Source organism: Mercenaria mercenaria, chromosome 5 (genome assembly GCF_021730395.1).
Source record: "Mercenaria mercenaria strain notata chromosome 5, MADL_Memer_1, whole genome shotgun sequence".
NCBI classification, from domain to species: domain Eukaryota; kingdom Metazoa; phylum Mollusca; class Bivalvia; order Venerida; family Veneridae; genus Mercenaria; species Mercenaria mercenaria.
Genome location: NC_069365.1, coordinates 85,611,094 through 85,628,703, shown reverse-complemented (window position 1 = coordinate 85,628,703; position 17,610 = coordinate 85,611,094). Strand labels below are relative to the sequence as shown.

The following is a 17,610-nucleotide window of genomic DNA, read 5'->3' as shown; positions in this document are numbered from 1 at the left end:
GTAAGATCTGCCTGTCACGAACCCTAAAAGATCATGTGAGTAAAGTTGAAGTATTTATAAACATCCGTTATAGTTTAATGAAAGCCAACGGTAGACTGTATTTATGTCAATGTAACAAGTTGTTTCAGAATGCGTAAAACTTCGACTGTATAATATTAGGCTTCTAAATTATGTCCATTTTCTCTTATTGTACCTCTTTGTTTCAAAGCACACTTATTTACCCATTTACCTTCAACACGTGAATAGAAATACAATAAGTCTTTACATTGTTTTCTTAATTGAAAACACTGCCAGTAAAACGTTTAAAATCGCATTAACTATGTTAATGTGTTCTTATCTGATACCAAACAAGATATCAGGATCTACAATTATATAATTAGCAGCCGAGAAATGGTAGAAAAGTCTGCACAGCTGCTGTTTTATTTCAATGCACCTCTTCAATAGCTAAAAGACGCTTACGTAAAATTCTTAATGCAGGAATAAAACAGTTTGATCCTTCGCTGATTCAGCAAATTTTACGTTTTAGAGCAAGAATTATGTCGTTATTGCTAATGGATGTCGAGATATGTAGATACTGAAAACTTGTTTGAAATAATGGGGAAGGGAGGTTCGGAAATGCCTTCTTTAGCTGAAATTTGGGAAAGTATTGTTATAATAAAGAACAATGATTATATTTCATGTTTTGACAATGAACGTGCCTATACACGAGTTTGGGATGCCAAAAATTATAAGTGCTAAGGAGATCAACAGAAAGAATCGGTTGGTTTAGTTTGCGGCGTCTGTCAATTCACAGTCAAACTACATGAAGACATAATTGAGCCGTGCCATGAGAAAATCAACATAATGGGTTTGCGACCAGCATGGATCCAGACCAGCCTGCGCATCCGCGGAGTCTGGTCAGGATCCATGCTGTTCGCTAACGGTTTCTCTAATTGCAGTAGGCTTTAAAAGCGAACAGCATGGATCCTGACCAGACTGCGCGGATGCGCAGGCTTGTCTGGATCCATGCTGGTCGCAAACCCACTATGTTGATTTTCTCATGGCGCGGCTCATATTTTGTTACACAACGTTAACATTCCTTAAATATCTTTTTGTCTTCTAAAAAGCTAAAAAAAACCGACTAGATGAGAATAGGTCAGGAAGAAATGAATTCTAACAGGATTTATAGAATTTTCTGAATTACAGAAGAGGAAATAATATCTGGTACAGGCGTTTTATTTTACTTCATAGGTCTTTTCATTACGATTCAGCCATTGGAAATTGTCATGATATTCAAAACATTTTTTCGTTGATAGTAGGTTTTGAAATTAAAGTTATGTTCTTCTTACTTGCGCCGCTGATATATTATTAAACAGAAAATTAGTTTATTGACAAGAAATAAGCTGCTTAATTTTAAAACAGGTATGTACAAATTCTGGACCTAGGACCTGAGATGAGCTAGTAACTTGCTGTTCAAGAACCCGTACGATGCAATTCAATAGATTCAAAGGTTCCTACTAAAATCTTGTTTTCTTGCATACTTTATATTTTTGACTTCATTTTAGATTGCTTGCAAGATCGTAGACATCACTTAATGTATTTCATACTTTTTTAAGCACTCTATCGTTTTCTAATCTGTAATATACAAGTTCATGCCGAGGAGATTTTAACGAGACAAAGATATTTTAACGCAGACATACAGAATTGTAGTTAAGAAAAGAAACCACCATGTCAGCAACTCTTTTAGTATTTTGTGTAGTTTAACATTTACAAAAGTGTCGAAAACGTATCGGGAGAAAAAAATTAACATCTCATGTCATACAGACAGACAGAACAACGGATGAAGAACGCCAGTCTCCTATAAAATGTTTGTCTTGTATCATGTCTTACTTCATGTGTGGATGTATCGACATAAATGTTATACATTATCCCTACAAAAATGAGATACCTATCTCATTCCTCCACATGTATACCTATTACCTCACATTCAATAAGCTAATCAAGTGATATGTATCACTGCATCGAAAGCATGTCATATATACATTTAGATTTGATCAGTCATATGTAGAATGTCGATATATGGTTCTTACTTACAATTTGTAATTTTACACTTTTATATGAAGAATATTTTTCAAAAACAATAACTGTTATAACTGTTGTGTACATTGACACTTCATTCTATTTATTCAAGCAAAGGTAATCTAGTCCTCGGTCCAGAAGGACAAATTATACATGTACGTATATAAATTTAGAATAAATCGTTATCTTTAATTATAAGTTGCAGTCTTTGTCCTTAATCCAAATCTATAAAACAAAGACAATGATCTTAAAATAGGAATTGTCACGTTCAAGGAACGCAGCCCTCTTACAATAAAATACTACATCAATAACAATTCAAAGACGAAGCAAAAAATGTAAATGAGAACGAAAGAGACATAAACAGGAAACTTGCAACGGTCAGTGGCTAAACACTACTGAAGAGTTTTATAGGTTGTGTACAAGCCCTCACTCTTATTCCCGCCATGCTCAAAAGTTACAGGACAGAGTTAATAAAAGTTACATATGTCACGTGAATTTCTAACACACGCAAAGGTAACAAAATACACGATTTTTTTTTGTAAATCCCCTAACATGTACTCAAAGGCTAATCCGAAAGCAAATCAAAGAAATACCATGAAAGGACTGTCGAAAAAGACCAGACAAAATCACATCAAAACAGCCTAGCTACAGAGGGCTTTTGGAACTGCCATCATAGAGTCTATGCAGTTGTCAGCATATTTTATATGCATACCAAAACGTTAGTTAGTCCAAGGGCGTGTATATTCAGAAGCTTTAAACAGAGACATTAAATATTTGAAGAACGTATGAATATATTCTCACATGTCAGCGTTTTTCTAAAAAAATGAACAAGGTCAAAATGCCCAAAGCAAAGAGATGAAAAGATATGCTTTATTTCAGCTACTCTGAAATGCATTACTTTGAATTATTTTACGTGCCTTGAATGTATTTTGTAACAAGATTGGAAAATCTGCTGATTCAGCGATATATTAACTGATGTAGACAACCTAAATTAAACCAAACTGCTAATAAATAATTCAAAGACCAGCTTTTCTGCTGACATTTCTTTTTTATATTTGACACGAAAGTAATCAGTTGGCAACCATATAAACAAATCCTAAAGTAACTCAATTTGATGTTTGAATTTGTAATAACCAATTGTTTTAAGAAAAGTTTATTCTAAATACATACAGAATGTTGTTTTGCTAAAGGAAATGACTGCAATACAACTCGAAACGTATCGTTTTCACGTCAGTTGAACTATGTTCAAGAATCATGTGAATTTGACCTGCCACTCTGACAAACACACACGAAGAATTGTAGGCAGTCTAGTTTATGTAAGGAATGTAAAATGTACTGCATGGCATACATACACAGGCCATACTTGCTTAGCAAACGCAAAATAAAACAAGAGGGTCATGATGACCTTGAATCGCTCACCTGAGTAATATGAGCCAAATGTTTAAAAGAGCAAACTGATTAAGTATTAGAAAGTAGGTCAGAAGGTCATATTCATGGTCAATGAAAGTCATTTTTACGATCGGTGTGCAAAACTGTACATTTCATTCAAATTTCAAGGTTGTATCTTAAACAAGAGGGCCAAGATGGCCCTAGGTCGCTCACCTGAGAAACACACCATAACACACCATAATTTGACCTAGTGATTTCATGGAAAAAAATATTCTGACCAATTATCATTAAAATTTTAGCAAAAACCTATAAATAAGTATAAATAAGTATTTTCTTTGATTTGACCCAGTGACCTACTTTTTGATCCAAGATGAATATACAACTACTGACCCCAGATGACCCATATTCAAACTTGACCTAGATTTCGTCAAGGCAATCATTCTGACAAAATTTCATGAAGATCAATTGAAAAATACAGCCTCTATGGCATACACAAGGTTTTTCTTAGATTTTACCTAGTGACATTCTTTTTAATCCCAGATGACCCATTTTCAAATTCAGCCTAGATTTCATTAAGGTTATTATTTTGACCTAATTTCAGGAAGATCAATTGAAAAATACAGCCTCTATTGCGTACACAAGCTTTTTCTTTGATTTGACCTAGTGACCTAGTTTTTGACCCCAGATGACCCGTTTTCGCACTCGGCCTAGATTTCATCAAGATAATCATTCTGACCAAAATTCATGAAGATTGATTGAAAAATACAGCCTCTATTGCATACACAAGGTTTTTCTTTGATTTGACCTAGTGACCTAGCTTTTGACCTCAGATGACCCATTTTTGAACTCAGCCTAGATTCTATCAATATAATCATTCTGCCCAAAATTCATGAAGATTAGTTGAAAAATACAGCCTCTATCGCACACACAAGCTTTTTCTTTGATTTGACCTAGTGACCTAGTTTTTGACTCCAGATGATCTGTTTTCAAATTCGGCCTAGATTTCATCAAGATAATCATTCTGCCCAAAATTCATGAAGATTAACTGAAAAATACAGTCTCTATCGCATACACAAGGTTTTTCTTTGATTTGACCTAGTGACCCAGTTTTTGACCCTAGATGACCCAATTTCAAATTCGGCCTAGATTTTATCAAGATATTCATTCTGATCAAAATTCATGAAGATTAATTGAAAAATACAGCCTCTATCGCATACACAAGCTTTTCCTTTGATTTGACCTAGTGACCTAGTTTTTGACCCCAGATAACCCATTTTTGAACTCGGCCTAGATTTCATCAAGATAATCATTCTGACCAAATTTCATGAAGATTAATTGAAAAATACAGCCTCTATCGCATACACAAGGTTTTTCTTTGATTTGACCTAGTGACCTAGTTTTTGACCCCAGATGACCTATTTTTGAACTCGTCCTAGACTTCATCAAGATAATCATTCTGCCCAAAATTCATGAAGATTGATTAAAAAATACAGCCTCTATCGCATACACAAGGTTTTTCTTTGATTTGACCTAGTGACCTAGTCTTTGACCCCAGATTACCCATTTTCGAACTCGGCCTAGATTTCATCAAGGTTATCATTCTGACCAAATTTCATGAAGATCATTTGAAAAATACGGCCTCTATCGCATACACAAGCGAAATGTTGACGGACTGACAGACAGACGACAGACAGACGCCGGACATTGAGTGATCAGAAAAACTCACCTGAGCATTGAGCTAAAAACAAGAAAGTAGGTCAGTAGGTCAAGGTCACAGTCAGGTGACCCCTAATCGCTTTGGGTTATCAGGTAATTATAATTAAACAGTCTAGGAAATATGACCTGATAGCTTTTAAGGTATTTATTCCTATATAATTCATATAACAAGTGACCCCTAGGGCGAGGCCTCTTTTCACCCCAGGGGAATAATTTGAACAATCTTGTTAGACATCCACTAGGCAACGCTACATACCAAATATCAAAGGCCTAGGCCTTGAACTTTCAGACAAGAAGATTTTTTCCCCTATATAAGTCTAAGTTAAATTTGAGACCCCCAGGGAAGGGCCTCTTTTCACCCTAGGGGCATAATTTGAACAATTTAGGTAGAGGACCACAAGGCAATGCAACATACCAAATATCAAAAGCATAGACCTTGCAGTTTAAGGCAAGAAGATTTTTTACGTTTTTTCCTATATAAGTCTGTGTAAAACTTGAGAGCCCCCAGGGCAGGGCCTCTTTTCACCCCTGGGTAATAATTTGAAGAATTTTGGTAGAGGACCTCAAGGTAATGCTACATACCAAATATCAAAGGCCTAGGTCAATGATTTTAGACAAGAAGATTTTTAAAGATTTTTACTATATAAGTCTATGTAAAACTTGGGACCCCCGGGGCTGGGCCTCTTTTCATCCCAGGGGCATAATTTGAATAATTTTAATAGAGGACCATTACATGATGTCACATGCCAAATATCAAGGCTCTACGCCTTGCGGTTTTGGACAAGAAGATTTTTAAAGTTTTTCCTTTCGGTTGCCATGGCAACCAGAGTTCTGCATGGAATTCAATTCTTTGAACAATTTGAAAAGGAGACCACCCAAGAATCATTCCTGTGAAGTTTGATGTAATTCTGTCCAGTGGTTTTCAAGAAGATTTTTTCTTAGAAAATAATGACGGACGCACGACACACGACGCACGACGCACAACACACGACGGACGACGGACATTGAGCGGACACAAAAGCTCACCATGAGCCTTTGGCTCAGGTGAGCTAAAATACTGAGTAAAAGATGATTTAAACTTACAAGTAGAATCAAAATCTAATCATTGCATGAAATTGAGATAAACAATACAATAATATACTAAAGATAAACATGATATTATTGGTCTTTCTGACAGGTTTCATTGCTAATTCTTGCAATGGAAAGGCATATAACAGTTACCGGTATCCTTGAACTGATAAGCTCAATCAACAGGTCTAGACGCAGGTTGCTCGCAAAAAATAAAAGAACAATTTGTCAGAACCTCTTTCAAACAGGCAGCGTGATGTGTAAAATTCCATTATGACATTAAAACACAGCATCTTTACCTACAGCATTTTGCTGCAAGATAAAATCACCAAATGCAAAACATAAAACAAGAACAAATCGACTGTAATCCAATTTTTATTTAACGTATTGCGTTTGAAGTGAGGAGGCTAATAATTTATTTGATCAGTGGCGTTTGGCAAAAGATATTCAGGACTTTAATACTACGTAGAGAGCTTTACAGATCAAAGCCTATCACAGAAAACAAGGTGTTTCCAATGCTCCATGCAGTTTTAAAAGTTTTAGTATATTCCTTTGAGATTACTTATCAGCCTGTGTTTGTATAGTACGTTATATTTCCGGTGTAAAATAAAGCAATTAAAAGAATTCGACATAAGTACAAATATCGAACAATCATCACGCACAAAGGAGGACGTGAGACTTGTCAAAACCCCACTCCCCCAAATTATCGCCAAAATGGTTCCAGGAAGTTAGTTTAAATATTTTTACACCATTATTTGGAGTTTGTTTTGCATTAAAAGTATGACCATTTACACCCAAAGACACACATACTTCTTTGCCAAAAGTTACACAATGCCACCAACATTGAATTCTCAAATTTTGTAGACATGACGCATCGCTACAACGTTCTTTAAACATAATTGTAGTCCATATACTATAAGTTATAAACCCTCGAATAGTCCGTATATTTTTTCATGTCTTGACATAAACCATTCTGATTTTAATTGTCGTACAAAGGATGGGAGCTTCTAATGTGAATCAAGTCCGTTTTATTAAAATCGGACCGCTAACGGTCATTTTCAATTAAAGTAGTACTGTAACGTTATCATGTTTCATTTTAATACGTCTAAAGTTCGTGTCCTATAACATCAATAGGTACTGATCCTGTGATAAACTACAAAACACTAATGGGACTTAAAAATGTAAGCTAAAGTGTTTGTCAAATTTCAAAAAGTCAAGAGTTTAAGATGAATCGGCCACATAGTCTGAAAAAGGTATACTTAAATAAACATTACGACTCTTAACACGACATTATATAGATAATGTTTCTCTTTCTTCACCATAAAATGCTAATTTATCTACAAATATATTATCCGCTTCTAAATAAGTCATACACCTACATTTTACAAAATAATACAGCAATTCTATATATTCAACATCGGTTTAATAGCTAACTACAATCTATGTATAACACAGATATATTATACTATAGGGAAGGATGGAAACGACCTTTCCAAAGTAATAATGATAAAATGCTCGAGTACCTGCAGGGAATACTATATTTTTTCTTTTGCTTGATATTAGCAAGCAAGACATTTCTTCTGTTTTGTGTTTTTTATTGGTTAAAGTCAAACCGACAAAATTTTAGATTATATGGCGACATTCTTCCTGAAGACCCTGGTGCTTCTCTCAGACATGGATAAACATCTATGTAGAAACACCGATCTTTTTGTAAACCAGATGGATGATTTCATCACATTAAAGGATTATACACCCCAAGTGATGATGCGAGCCTACAGCGGTAAGGGGCATGTCATTTGAAGTGACCTGTTTCGTCTTTCAGATTATGTCCCAACAATTATACAGTTGAGAACATGTAATGTGTCATCTAATTAAATCATGATTAACATAAATTCGAATAAATCTTAAGGAAGATCCTTTGCCAGCATAGGATGCAACCAAACAAATTAATAGCGCACTCACTTTAACTAAAAAATGTTCAGAATACGTATTAAAACCTGCAACACCCATCACGACCCTGATACGAAAAGGACCGGAAATGTAAAAATGCCTCACTGAAATATTTAAAAATCCGATTAACGTAAAATCAAATAAATTTGCAAGAAGGTCCCAGGGAAACAAAGAAATAAAAGCTGATTTGGTAAGACTGAGTTTGTTCATCAGAATCTAGAAATCCGCTACACAGCTTACACCTATCATGCAGATATACATATACATGTACATTGTAATTTTTACTGAAAATTACATAATCAAAGAGGCGAGTCATTCTTCGATATTGGCAAAAAAATGAATCTTTGTGTATTTTGTAAAGCTATTTCGAAGCATTCATTTTTTCATGTAAAAGTTTCATAGATCCAGACTAAACAAAATGCAGGAAGGTCAAAAGTTCGGGTAATATCAATATACATGCAAATAAATACAAGAACAAGACTGTTTTATGGCTTTTCAACACAGTGAAAAAATACCTCCACTGGCGGACTTGTTAATTAGGACATGCATGTTATTTTTTCTCCAAACGTCCCCCTGAAGACATAAAAACCTCTTTAGAGTAAACGCACAGACCTGGTTATGTCTTTATTGAACGTGATTATCAAAATCTTATATCTAATATTTTACAATGTATCACCTTTTTATTCTTATCAGACTGGAACCAAAACGAAAAAAGACGCCTTATTGCACATGGTATCTCGGCTTGATTAACTTTTAATGTCAAATTAATGCAAGATTACCCCACACTACCATCCCGCTACAATATTGCACTCGATAGGAATGTTCTCATAGTTTGTCATTTGTCACGTATCTATTGTGAATGATCTTCCTTCACGAAGGCTGCAAAAAATCCAACGTACTACTTTTCATTCATATTTTTTATGTATTAATTACCCCTATATTTAGTATTTTCCCAGAGAGACTTATCTGATTTTCTCCTCCTTTTTTGTAGTTTTATCTTTGACCATCTAACACTTAAATGTCTTCTTGTGACGGGAGATACTGTAATTTACACAGATACGATTATCATGCAAAATTAGACCAAACATATCCAAGTCTCAATATGTGATATTTTATATTGTGTTAACATCTGTTACATTTGTAACTATTATATTCTATCCATAGCCTTCAAACCATCATAAGCCATCCTGATAATTAATGATGACCCTTGTTGGAATTATAGAGTACAGTTAAATAGAAAAAGCATGCGAATTAAGTGTGTATGAACGCATGGTAAAAGGAACACGTAACGCTGCACAATGTAGATTTGTATTAGGGGATAAATTGCAATTTTATCTATTTATGTAAATACTTTTGCATCTGGAAAACAGTATGTGGGTGGTTTAAGTGGCATGGCTCTTAATTAATGTCAAAAATAAAAACTCGACTTTTAATTTCCTAGTAAGTTAAATAAGGAAGTGATGACAGTATGTATTTATAGACACACGCACAATTGTAAAATGTTAAGTATAATATACCTGTGGTATAAATATTTGTAAAATACCAACTTAAAGGTTAATAGTTTTTATATCTTATAGGCAAAGGTGTCTGTTTTAATAAATCGATGTTTAAAAGTCCTTTCCATTCATGGTTTGGAGACAGAACAAAGAGGAACTTACCTTATGGCTGTTGTTAATAGCATACCAAAGACATTTCACTGAATGTTGACCAAGTAAGTCCGATCCACGATTTTAAATAGCATTTAATTTCAATAAATCCAACAAAATATTTTACACGATAACCAGTTTATAATAAATGGGAGCAATGTGTTCAAAATTAGACTGAATGAACTAATATTGCCAGTGTTATGAAAGAAATTAAACTTCAACATTAAGAAAAACATCCGCATATTTACAATAAATACAAATCACAAATATCAGAAGCAATTTCTAGGGCACGTATCTGTAAAATCAACTTTGATTTATATGTAAATAAAGTTAACTTTATATAAATAAACAAATTTAAATATATCAATGTGCACTAACATCGTTTAAACAAATTCCGTTTAAATAAATTATGTAAAAAGACTAAATATATATAAACGATCAAACGAAACCTGATGAATTTAAAAATAAATTGTGCAAAAAAAAATGCATATCAAAAAAGCATGTTCCAATGAATTTCGAGAGAATCAACGAACAATTTTCCAAACTAACCTGTTATGTTGTTAAATGCCAATAGTAAGAACTGGTTTCACGAATATCTCTCTATATACCCCTAGAGAATTTACAACTGAATGTTAATAAGTAATGCGCTCATTTACTACAGTGATATCGTATTACAGTGTTAACCCGAGTAATTTTTGGGTTGGTTTTCATACCAGTTTTGCTATCAAAGCGTTTACTTTACATTATGAATGTGAGGTATATTGTGGTTTCTTAACAAATTAATTTCCGGTGACAACTTTTCCCTAAAGACCTTAAGTTTATACATATAACTTGAAAAAAAGTGGTTTGTACCAAAAACAAAATGTCAATTTTACTTTAAGGATGTAATTCAATTAAAACTTGGGATATCAAGGGCCAGTCTGTTGACTATTCAAACGTCCTATTTTCAAATAGTAAAATCATGGACGTTTACCGAAAGCCGCCAAAAGAAGCACTCGATAAATAAAGAGTCATTCTGTCGTGCTATCGCATGTAGAGATGTCTTTTTTCTTGCAATGTGGTCCTCGCCTCGCCAACATGACAACACAACAAAACAAATATTTGTTTGTCATAGTGTCGTGTTGACGGGGTGAAGACACGGCAATTAACCTAACCAGTGTTCCTGGATTCTGTACCAGTACAAATCTGTTCTCCGTAAGTAACTGCTAGCTACCCCACACGAATCAGAGATTGAAGACAATGTCTTTTATCAAATCGTCACGGAAAACACACTCCCCGTCCGGAGATTGAACTCAAGACCCGGCGATCTGTAGGTATGCACAAAAAAAAAACTGGACAAAACGTCTAACTGTCGAACTGGCGGTCTTTTTTGCCCTGTCAACATTACAGAAAAGAGTCACAACATGAATATGATAAAAAGAAAAAACAACAGTTTAGTATACGTAAGAAATGCGTTCAAGTACTACTTTTACATCATATTACACTGTTAAACAGTCTAACAATTTTTGTACAAGAATTGCTGTCAACTGGGTAAAACTGACTTTATTGTCACATTGGGTATATGCAAAAGAAGTCTGTTGAGTCATATATTCCGTTATCTCGTCAGTAGTCTGTATTCAGGCCCTATGTTTTCTTTATATTTTATAATTCCTGTGGCTTTTCGATTTTTTTTATAATTATGTCCCTTTTCATCAAAAAACATAGATAATCATAGCGAAGAAGGAACTGACGAGATAGTAGAAAGCGAAAAAATAGAAATTTAGACAAATATCTTTACAAAATTAAATAAGATAATCTGGTCAGTAGCAAGACTACCCTGCCAGTTGAAATCTAAAATATCGGGACTGTCTTGTACCAAAGATAAAACCACGAAATATGAATGGATTGGAAAGGACATTTTATTCGATATCAAAATATATCCATGAAAATGCTGACTCCTGTGCCGACATGGTTCATACTGGTGAATACAGTAAGGTAAAAGTGTGTTTTCTTCTTTATGTGACAGAACTTTCCTAAAAGTCAAGGATGTATTTCTTTTATATGCTTTCAGACCTATTGTTTACGTAAAACTGTACAAAACCTTACAGAAATACCAGAGTAAGAAAAGTTTACGTGACTCCCGTCTTAAAATAGCTGTTTTTATCAAAAATGAAAAAGTAATATAGGCGAAATGACATCACACAGATAATGCAGATACGGGTTAATGTTAAAAAACAGGAAATATTGAAACTAACTAAGAAAGGTTTATTCTGTACTCTGATGACGAAAACAAAAATTGATGAACAGAATAATTATACGTTTCAAAATTTCTTTCAGTAGAAATATAGATGTAACTGCGAAAAAACAACACTTTCGTCTTACAGGAAACAGAAAAGAACAACAAAAATTCATTCAAATGTCATGAATGGCATTATATGAGATATAACGAGAAGGAATGACACAAAAAGAAAAGAGAAAACAAATAACATATGCTGGAAACATTACCAACAAGAAGTAAAATAGAATCATTCTGCAAAGTGTATCAGACATAAAACAGAATAATAACATATTAATGACAAGCACCAAGTAGTTATGCATTATTTTATTACTTGTCAGGTATCATTGCTAATACCTTCGATGACATATCCATGCACTGAGAAGCTTATCAACAGGTTTTGATGCATATTGCCAACAAAAGATGTAACAACAATCTTTCAGAACCTCTTACGAGCGGGTCATTGGAAGTGAACATTTTCATTATGACACTTAAAGAACATCCGCCTTATCTACAGCATTTTTTTGCAAGATGCAAAGGATAAAATGCACAGCATAACACAAGAACAATCATCTCTAATCCAATATTTATTTAAAACGCATTACATTTGAAGTGCTGATGCAAAGAATAATGTTTGATCATTGGCATTTGGCATAAGACATTAAAGACTAGCATACTGCGCGGAGATCGTTTCAGATCATAGCCTATTCTAGAAAAAAAATTGCTTATGGTTTATACTTTAACCATTTCTAAACTCATGTATCAGTTTATTTCCGTTAGGGTTACTTATCAGACCGTATTGCATTTCAACTCAGGTGTAATACAAAGCAATTTAGAACAGCTAAAATAATGACATAAAGGAAAACATGCGACTTTGAACCCTCCCAAACATTATCCAGAAAAATAAATGAAAATCGAACGAAGAACAATGCCAAACATTTTTAATTTGATTTTTTTTAAAATAATTACACTTGTTAAGAAAGTAGCACCTTAATCGCCGCGAAATTCGTTAATGAAATACCGCTGTTGTAACATATACTTGGTGTATTTTGAATTTTTTTTCAGTACATCAACGTTCTATGTTGCTCCAAATTTACAGACAGTTTAATGATACACTTTAGTATCCCGTAAACTTGTTTTGCATTTTAAAGGACCACTTACACTACAAATAAATAATGCCGAAATGCAAACAGTTTGTAAAGAGCCAAAGGCAAGGCAGAATTTTGTGAGCATTACATAACGCTACAATGTTCCGTAACCTATAGCGGTTATAAATCAAAATCTCGTATATATTCCCCCCCCCCCCCCCCCCCCCCCCCCCCCCCCCCCCCAAAAAATAAATATTTTAAATAAAACATTCTGAATTTAGTTGTCATAATATGGATGGAAGAATCAAATGTTCAATTATGATCAATTATGACTTTCAATTAAAGAAGTACTTTATTGTTATAACATTCCATTTATCCCTAATGTTTGTGTCCTCCTATAACATTAATACTTTTAGATCATTTGATGAAATAAAAAGCCTAATGTATCATAAAAAAAGAATCTCAGTGTTTATCTTATCAAAGGTTTAAGAAAAACCTCTCTTTATCAAAATGGTCAAAAAGTCTGTAAATAAGTGCCTTTAAGTTTACATTAGAACTCTTAACATGACATTATATAGCATTCAACAACCCCATAACGCTTCCCTTTCTCTATCATAAAATGCAAATTTTTGTACTAATATGTTATCCGTTGTAAAATTACTAGTTTACGTACATAATACAAAATTCTACATTGTGTTATAAAGCTTACGTTATTCATAGAACTTATTCTACAATATTTGTACAATACAATACGAAATTCCAAACTGTATTGCAGCATTTTGCCTTTTGTACCAAAGGTAAAAATGACATAACAATGGACTAAGAAAACGAAAGTAACATGAAAACGACATAGTGTTCCACCAAGTGTAGAAAAGTAATTATAAAACTCTTTGTGTGCCAGCTGGGAAAATAATTACTGTTAAAATGTAATTATACCATGACTTGGTACTAGTATATGCTAGCGAGATGTTTTTCCTTATTTCTTTGCGTATTTGTTGGGTCTAAAGTCACACTGACACAATCGTAAGTTATTGCCGTGTTTCTAGATTTTTTGTTGACGAAAGAACCAGTGTGTCCCCTCTGGGCTTTTTGTCAGGTTCTGGAATCTAGGCAGAAAAAAAGACTGACCTTTTTTAAGCCGGTTGTAAGACTTTCACACATAGAAGAATTCTACACTTAAAACGGTGTTTTTAACCAACATCGGTGAGGGAAAAGTGAGTCAAAATCGACATTTGACCACTGAGTTCACTGTATGTTTGGTAGAGTATGTATCAAGTATTGTACAGCCCAGAAAGGTAATTTGCCTAAATAGGTGATAATATTTAATTAAAAGCCTGATTTATAGGTAACCAAATATAGCTACAAGAACATCCTTTGGATCCATAGAAACAAAACAAGCAAACTAATGATATATTGGACTGAGGCTGTACTATGAGTTAATTAAAATGACAACATCCATCATTCTCTTAGCTCTAGCGTAAGTGAAACTTTATAATAATAGAACACCGAATGGACTTAACAATTCAAGAGAAACAGAAATCTTAAAAAAATCCTTTTGAAACAAATACCACAACTTTGAAAAAAGATGTCAGAATTGGCTTGACCGAGTCTTTTTAGTCAAGACATTCGCAACTCCCCTGTCGCACACATTGCAATGTGTGTTTAAAAGGTCGATAGATCAAAATTATGCATTTTATTTTGTTTGAAAACTAAGGATCTAACTAACTAATCAAAAAAACGTCTCTCACTTCAATATCACTTAATCTAAATGATTTTTTTTCTTTGCGTATCTTAATATTTCGAAGCACTCTTCTTCATAAAGCCACAATTAACACAATTAACGTGTATGAAGAGTTCAGGTATTATTACTTTACAAGAGAAGCTTTTTCACTCAGTGCAAAAATACCTTCGCTTGAGCACTTGTTAATTAGGCTAATGCCTAATGTTTTTATCTTCCTGACAACCCCTGAATACATAAAAACGTCTCTTTAGAGACTGTTAAGAGGCGGGTAATAGCTTTATTGCACAGGATTATCAATATCTACCATTTACAATGTTTTACCTTTAAATTTATTCTTCTATAGGAACCAAAACGAAAAAGACGCCTTACTTCGTATGGTGCCTCAGATATGTTACATTAAAGCAACAGTACTGCACTCGATTTAAATGTTCTCGTTGTTATCTGTCACAATTTTAACTCATGCTTAAAATGTTTTAATTATCACATTACTGAGACTGAGTATTTTCCCACTAAGGTTATCTAATTTTAACATCTGAGCCGTGCCATGAGAAAACCAACATAGTGGGTATGCGACCAGCATGGATCCAGACCAGCCTGCGCTTCCGCGCAGTCTGGTCAGGCTCCATGCTGTTCGCTTTTAAAGCCTATTGGAATTGGAGAAACTATTAGCGAACAGCATGGATCCTGACCAGACTGCGCGGATGCGCAGGCTGGTCTGGATCCATGCTGGTCGCAAAGCCACTATGTTGGTTTTCCCATGGCACGGCTCATCTATTTGTAGTTTTATCTATGATCGACCATCTAACTTGTATCCAAAGATATTGTAATTTTTGAATATAATGCAAAAATAGACCAAGCCTATCCAAGTTTAACTATATGATATTTTATGATGTGTTAACATCTGTTTACTACAGAGTCCTGTTCACAGCCTTCAAACTATCGTAAAATATCTTGATAATGTATGATAAACCTTGCAACAATTTAATATGCAATATTGTAATTAGAGTATAAAGTGTTCATAATTGCATAATAAAATTTTACTGCATTTTGCAATAATAAACGAAGTAGATTTGCATGGTTAAGATTACCTGCAATTTATCTGTTTACGTAAATACTTTTAATTCTGAGAAAAAATGTACACAATGTAGATGGTTTAAAGTGAAATAGCTCCAAATTATGCAAGATCTGGGGCTGAGTGTGAAGCTATTGTATCTTGTTCTTTATTTATATATAGTTACAATAGTTTCGTGTTGGTCCTCGAGATATTAAAAATCAAAACTGTCCTTTAGTTTCTTAGTAATTTTAAGAAAACAATAATTCCATAGCTTCCGTTTATGTCAGAAAGTCATGTATTACAGTCTGTTTGGATATTGGTATTGTGATGTATACCCAGGGCTACAACCCTTTAAAGTATTTTACTGTACTAACTTAGGAAGTAATCTTGTCATGCTTAATGCTAAAGACGTTATGTTGAATGCTGACAATATAATCCAATCATATTTCTTTATTTTAAAAAAATATTTTATTTCATTATAAATCCAACAAAATTTATCTTGCACTGTGACTTCATGACAGATGGATATACCAATATCTTATATCGCCTGAATAAATTTATATTGCTAACTTAAATGCTAAGAGAAAAGTTCCATATTCACAATAAATACAAATCAAAAAATGCAAGTACAAAATGTATGTTTTAAATCAAATTCGATTTATATGTTAATGCAGATCTCTGGCCAGGGTGATAATTCTATCGATTTATATAATTATACATTAGTAAATATACAAGTTTACAAAAACTTTAAATGAATTATTTATAAATCAAGGAGAAGCTAATAAAATCAGCAGCTACAACTGTATTTAATGTCAAATGAATAAATAAATAATTAGTCCCAATTAACTCCGACGGAATCAAATAAATAAAAGTAAAACTAATTTTCACAACACTAACCTGTTATGTTGTTATATTCCAGTAACGTATTGTCAGAATAAGAACGGTTTCACGAGAATCTCTCTCTATATACTCCTGGAGAACATACAACTGAACGTTTGTTAATAATGCATTTATTCACTACCGTGATATGATATTACACTGTTAACCCGAGTAGTTTTCGGGTTGATTTTCATACAAATTTTACTATCAAAGCGTTTACTGTACGTTATTTCTATGAGGTATATGAGAGAAGACGGTAGTAAGTTCATTCAAACTTGTATGAAGCAATTTTATCAATAAAAGTGCTGTATTTGAACTGAATATATTAAAAACTGATGCAACCATTTAATGTTAAACGTTTCTGGTCTTACCAGACAGTTGTGCTATTAGTGTCAGTTGCCAGAAGTAAATCACAATATTGTTTATTTTTAAATCTCTTCTGGCAAAATTTCAAAGCTTATGTAATTTTTTAAATAAATATACAAATAAATGTACGATCACATCTACATATCTTCTAACAAGTTCCTAAACTAGTTTGTTTATCTTATATTACAGAAAATAAAAGATAATAATCAATTACCGTTTATGCCTTTTAAGTAGCCCTTATGTCTGGAAGTATTATGGCACTCGTATACTTTACTGATTCAAAACATTGGTGGCTTGATAAAAAATATGTATTGTAGAAAATGCATTCTAGCTATTGTCGGCAATAAGACTAAACCAAAAGGAGAAATAAATATTACAATCTAATGATTTATTGTGCTAAC

General features: G+C 33.5%; 1 protein-coding gene across 3 annotated transcripts in view; it reads right to left on the bottom strand.

Annotated features, from left to right (window-relative positions):
* LOC123557826 (periostin-like) overlaps nucleotides 1-17,111 on the bottom strand; it is a 52,171-nt gene extending 35,060 nt beyond the window's left edge. Inside the window, exon 1 of one of the 3 annotated variants that reach the window (XM_045349536.2) lies at nucleotides 16,862-17,111. Coding sequence is in view for 1 of the 3 variants with exons in the window: in XM_045349535.2 (XP_045205470.2) it covers nucleotides 9,840-9,862 (23 nt within the window). In the remaining 2 variants the exon portion in view is untranslated. Of the gene's footprint in view, nucleotides 1-9,839; nucleotides 10,057-10,376; nucleotides 10,516-16,861 lie in introns of those variants that run through there. The other 2 variants (XM_045349537.2, XM_045349535.2) reach the window with 2 other exon arrangements.
* Nucleotides 17,112-17,610: the final 499 nt, after the last annotated feature.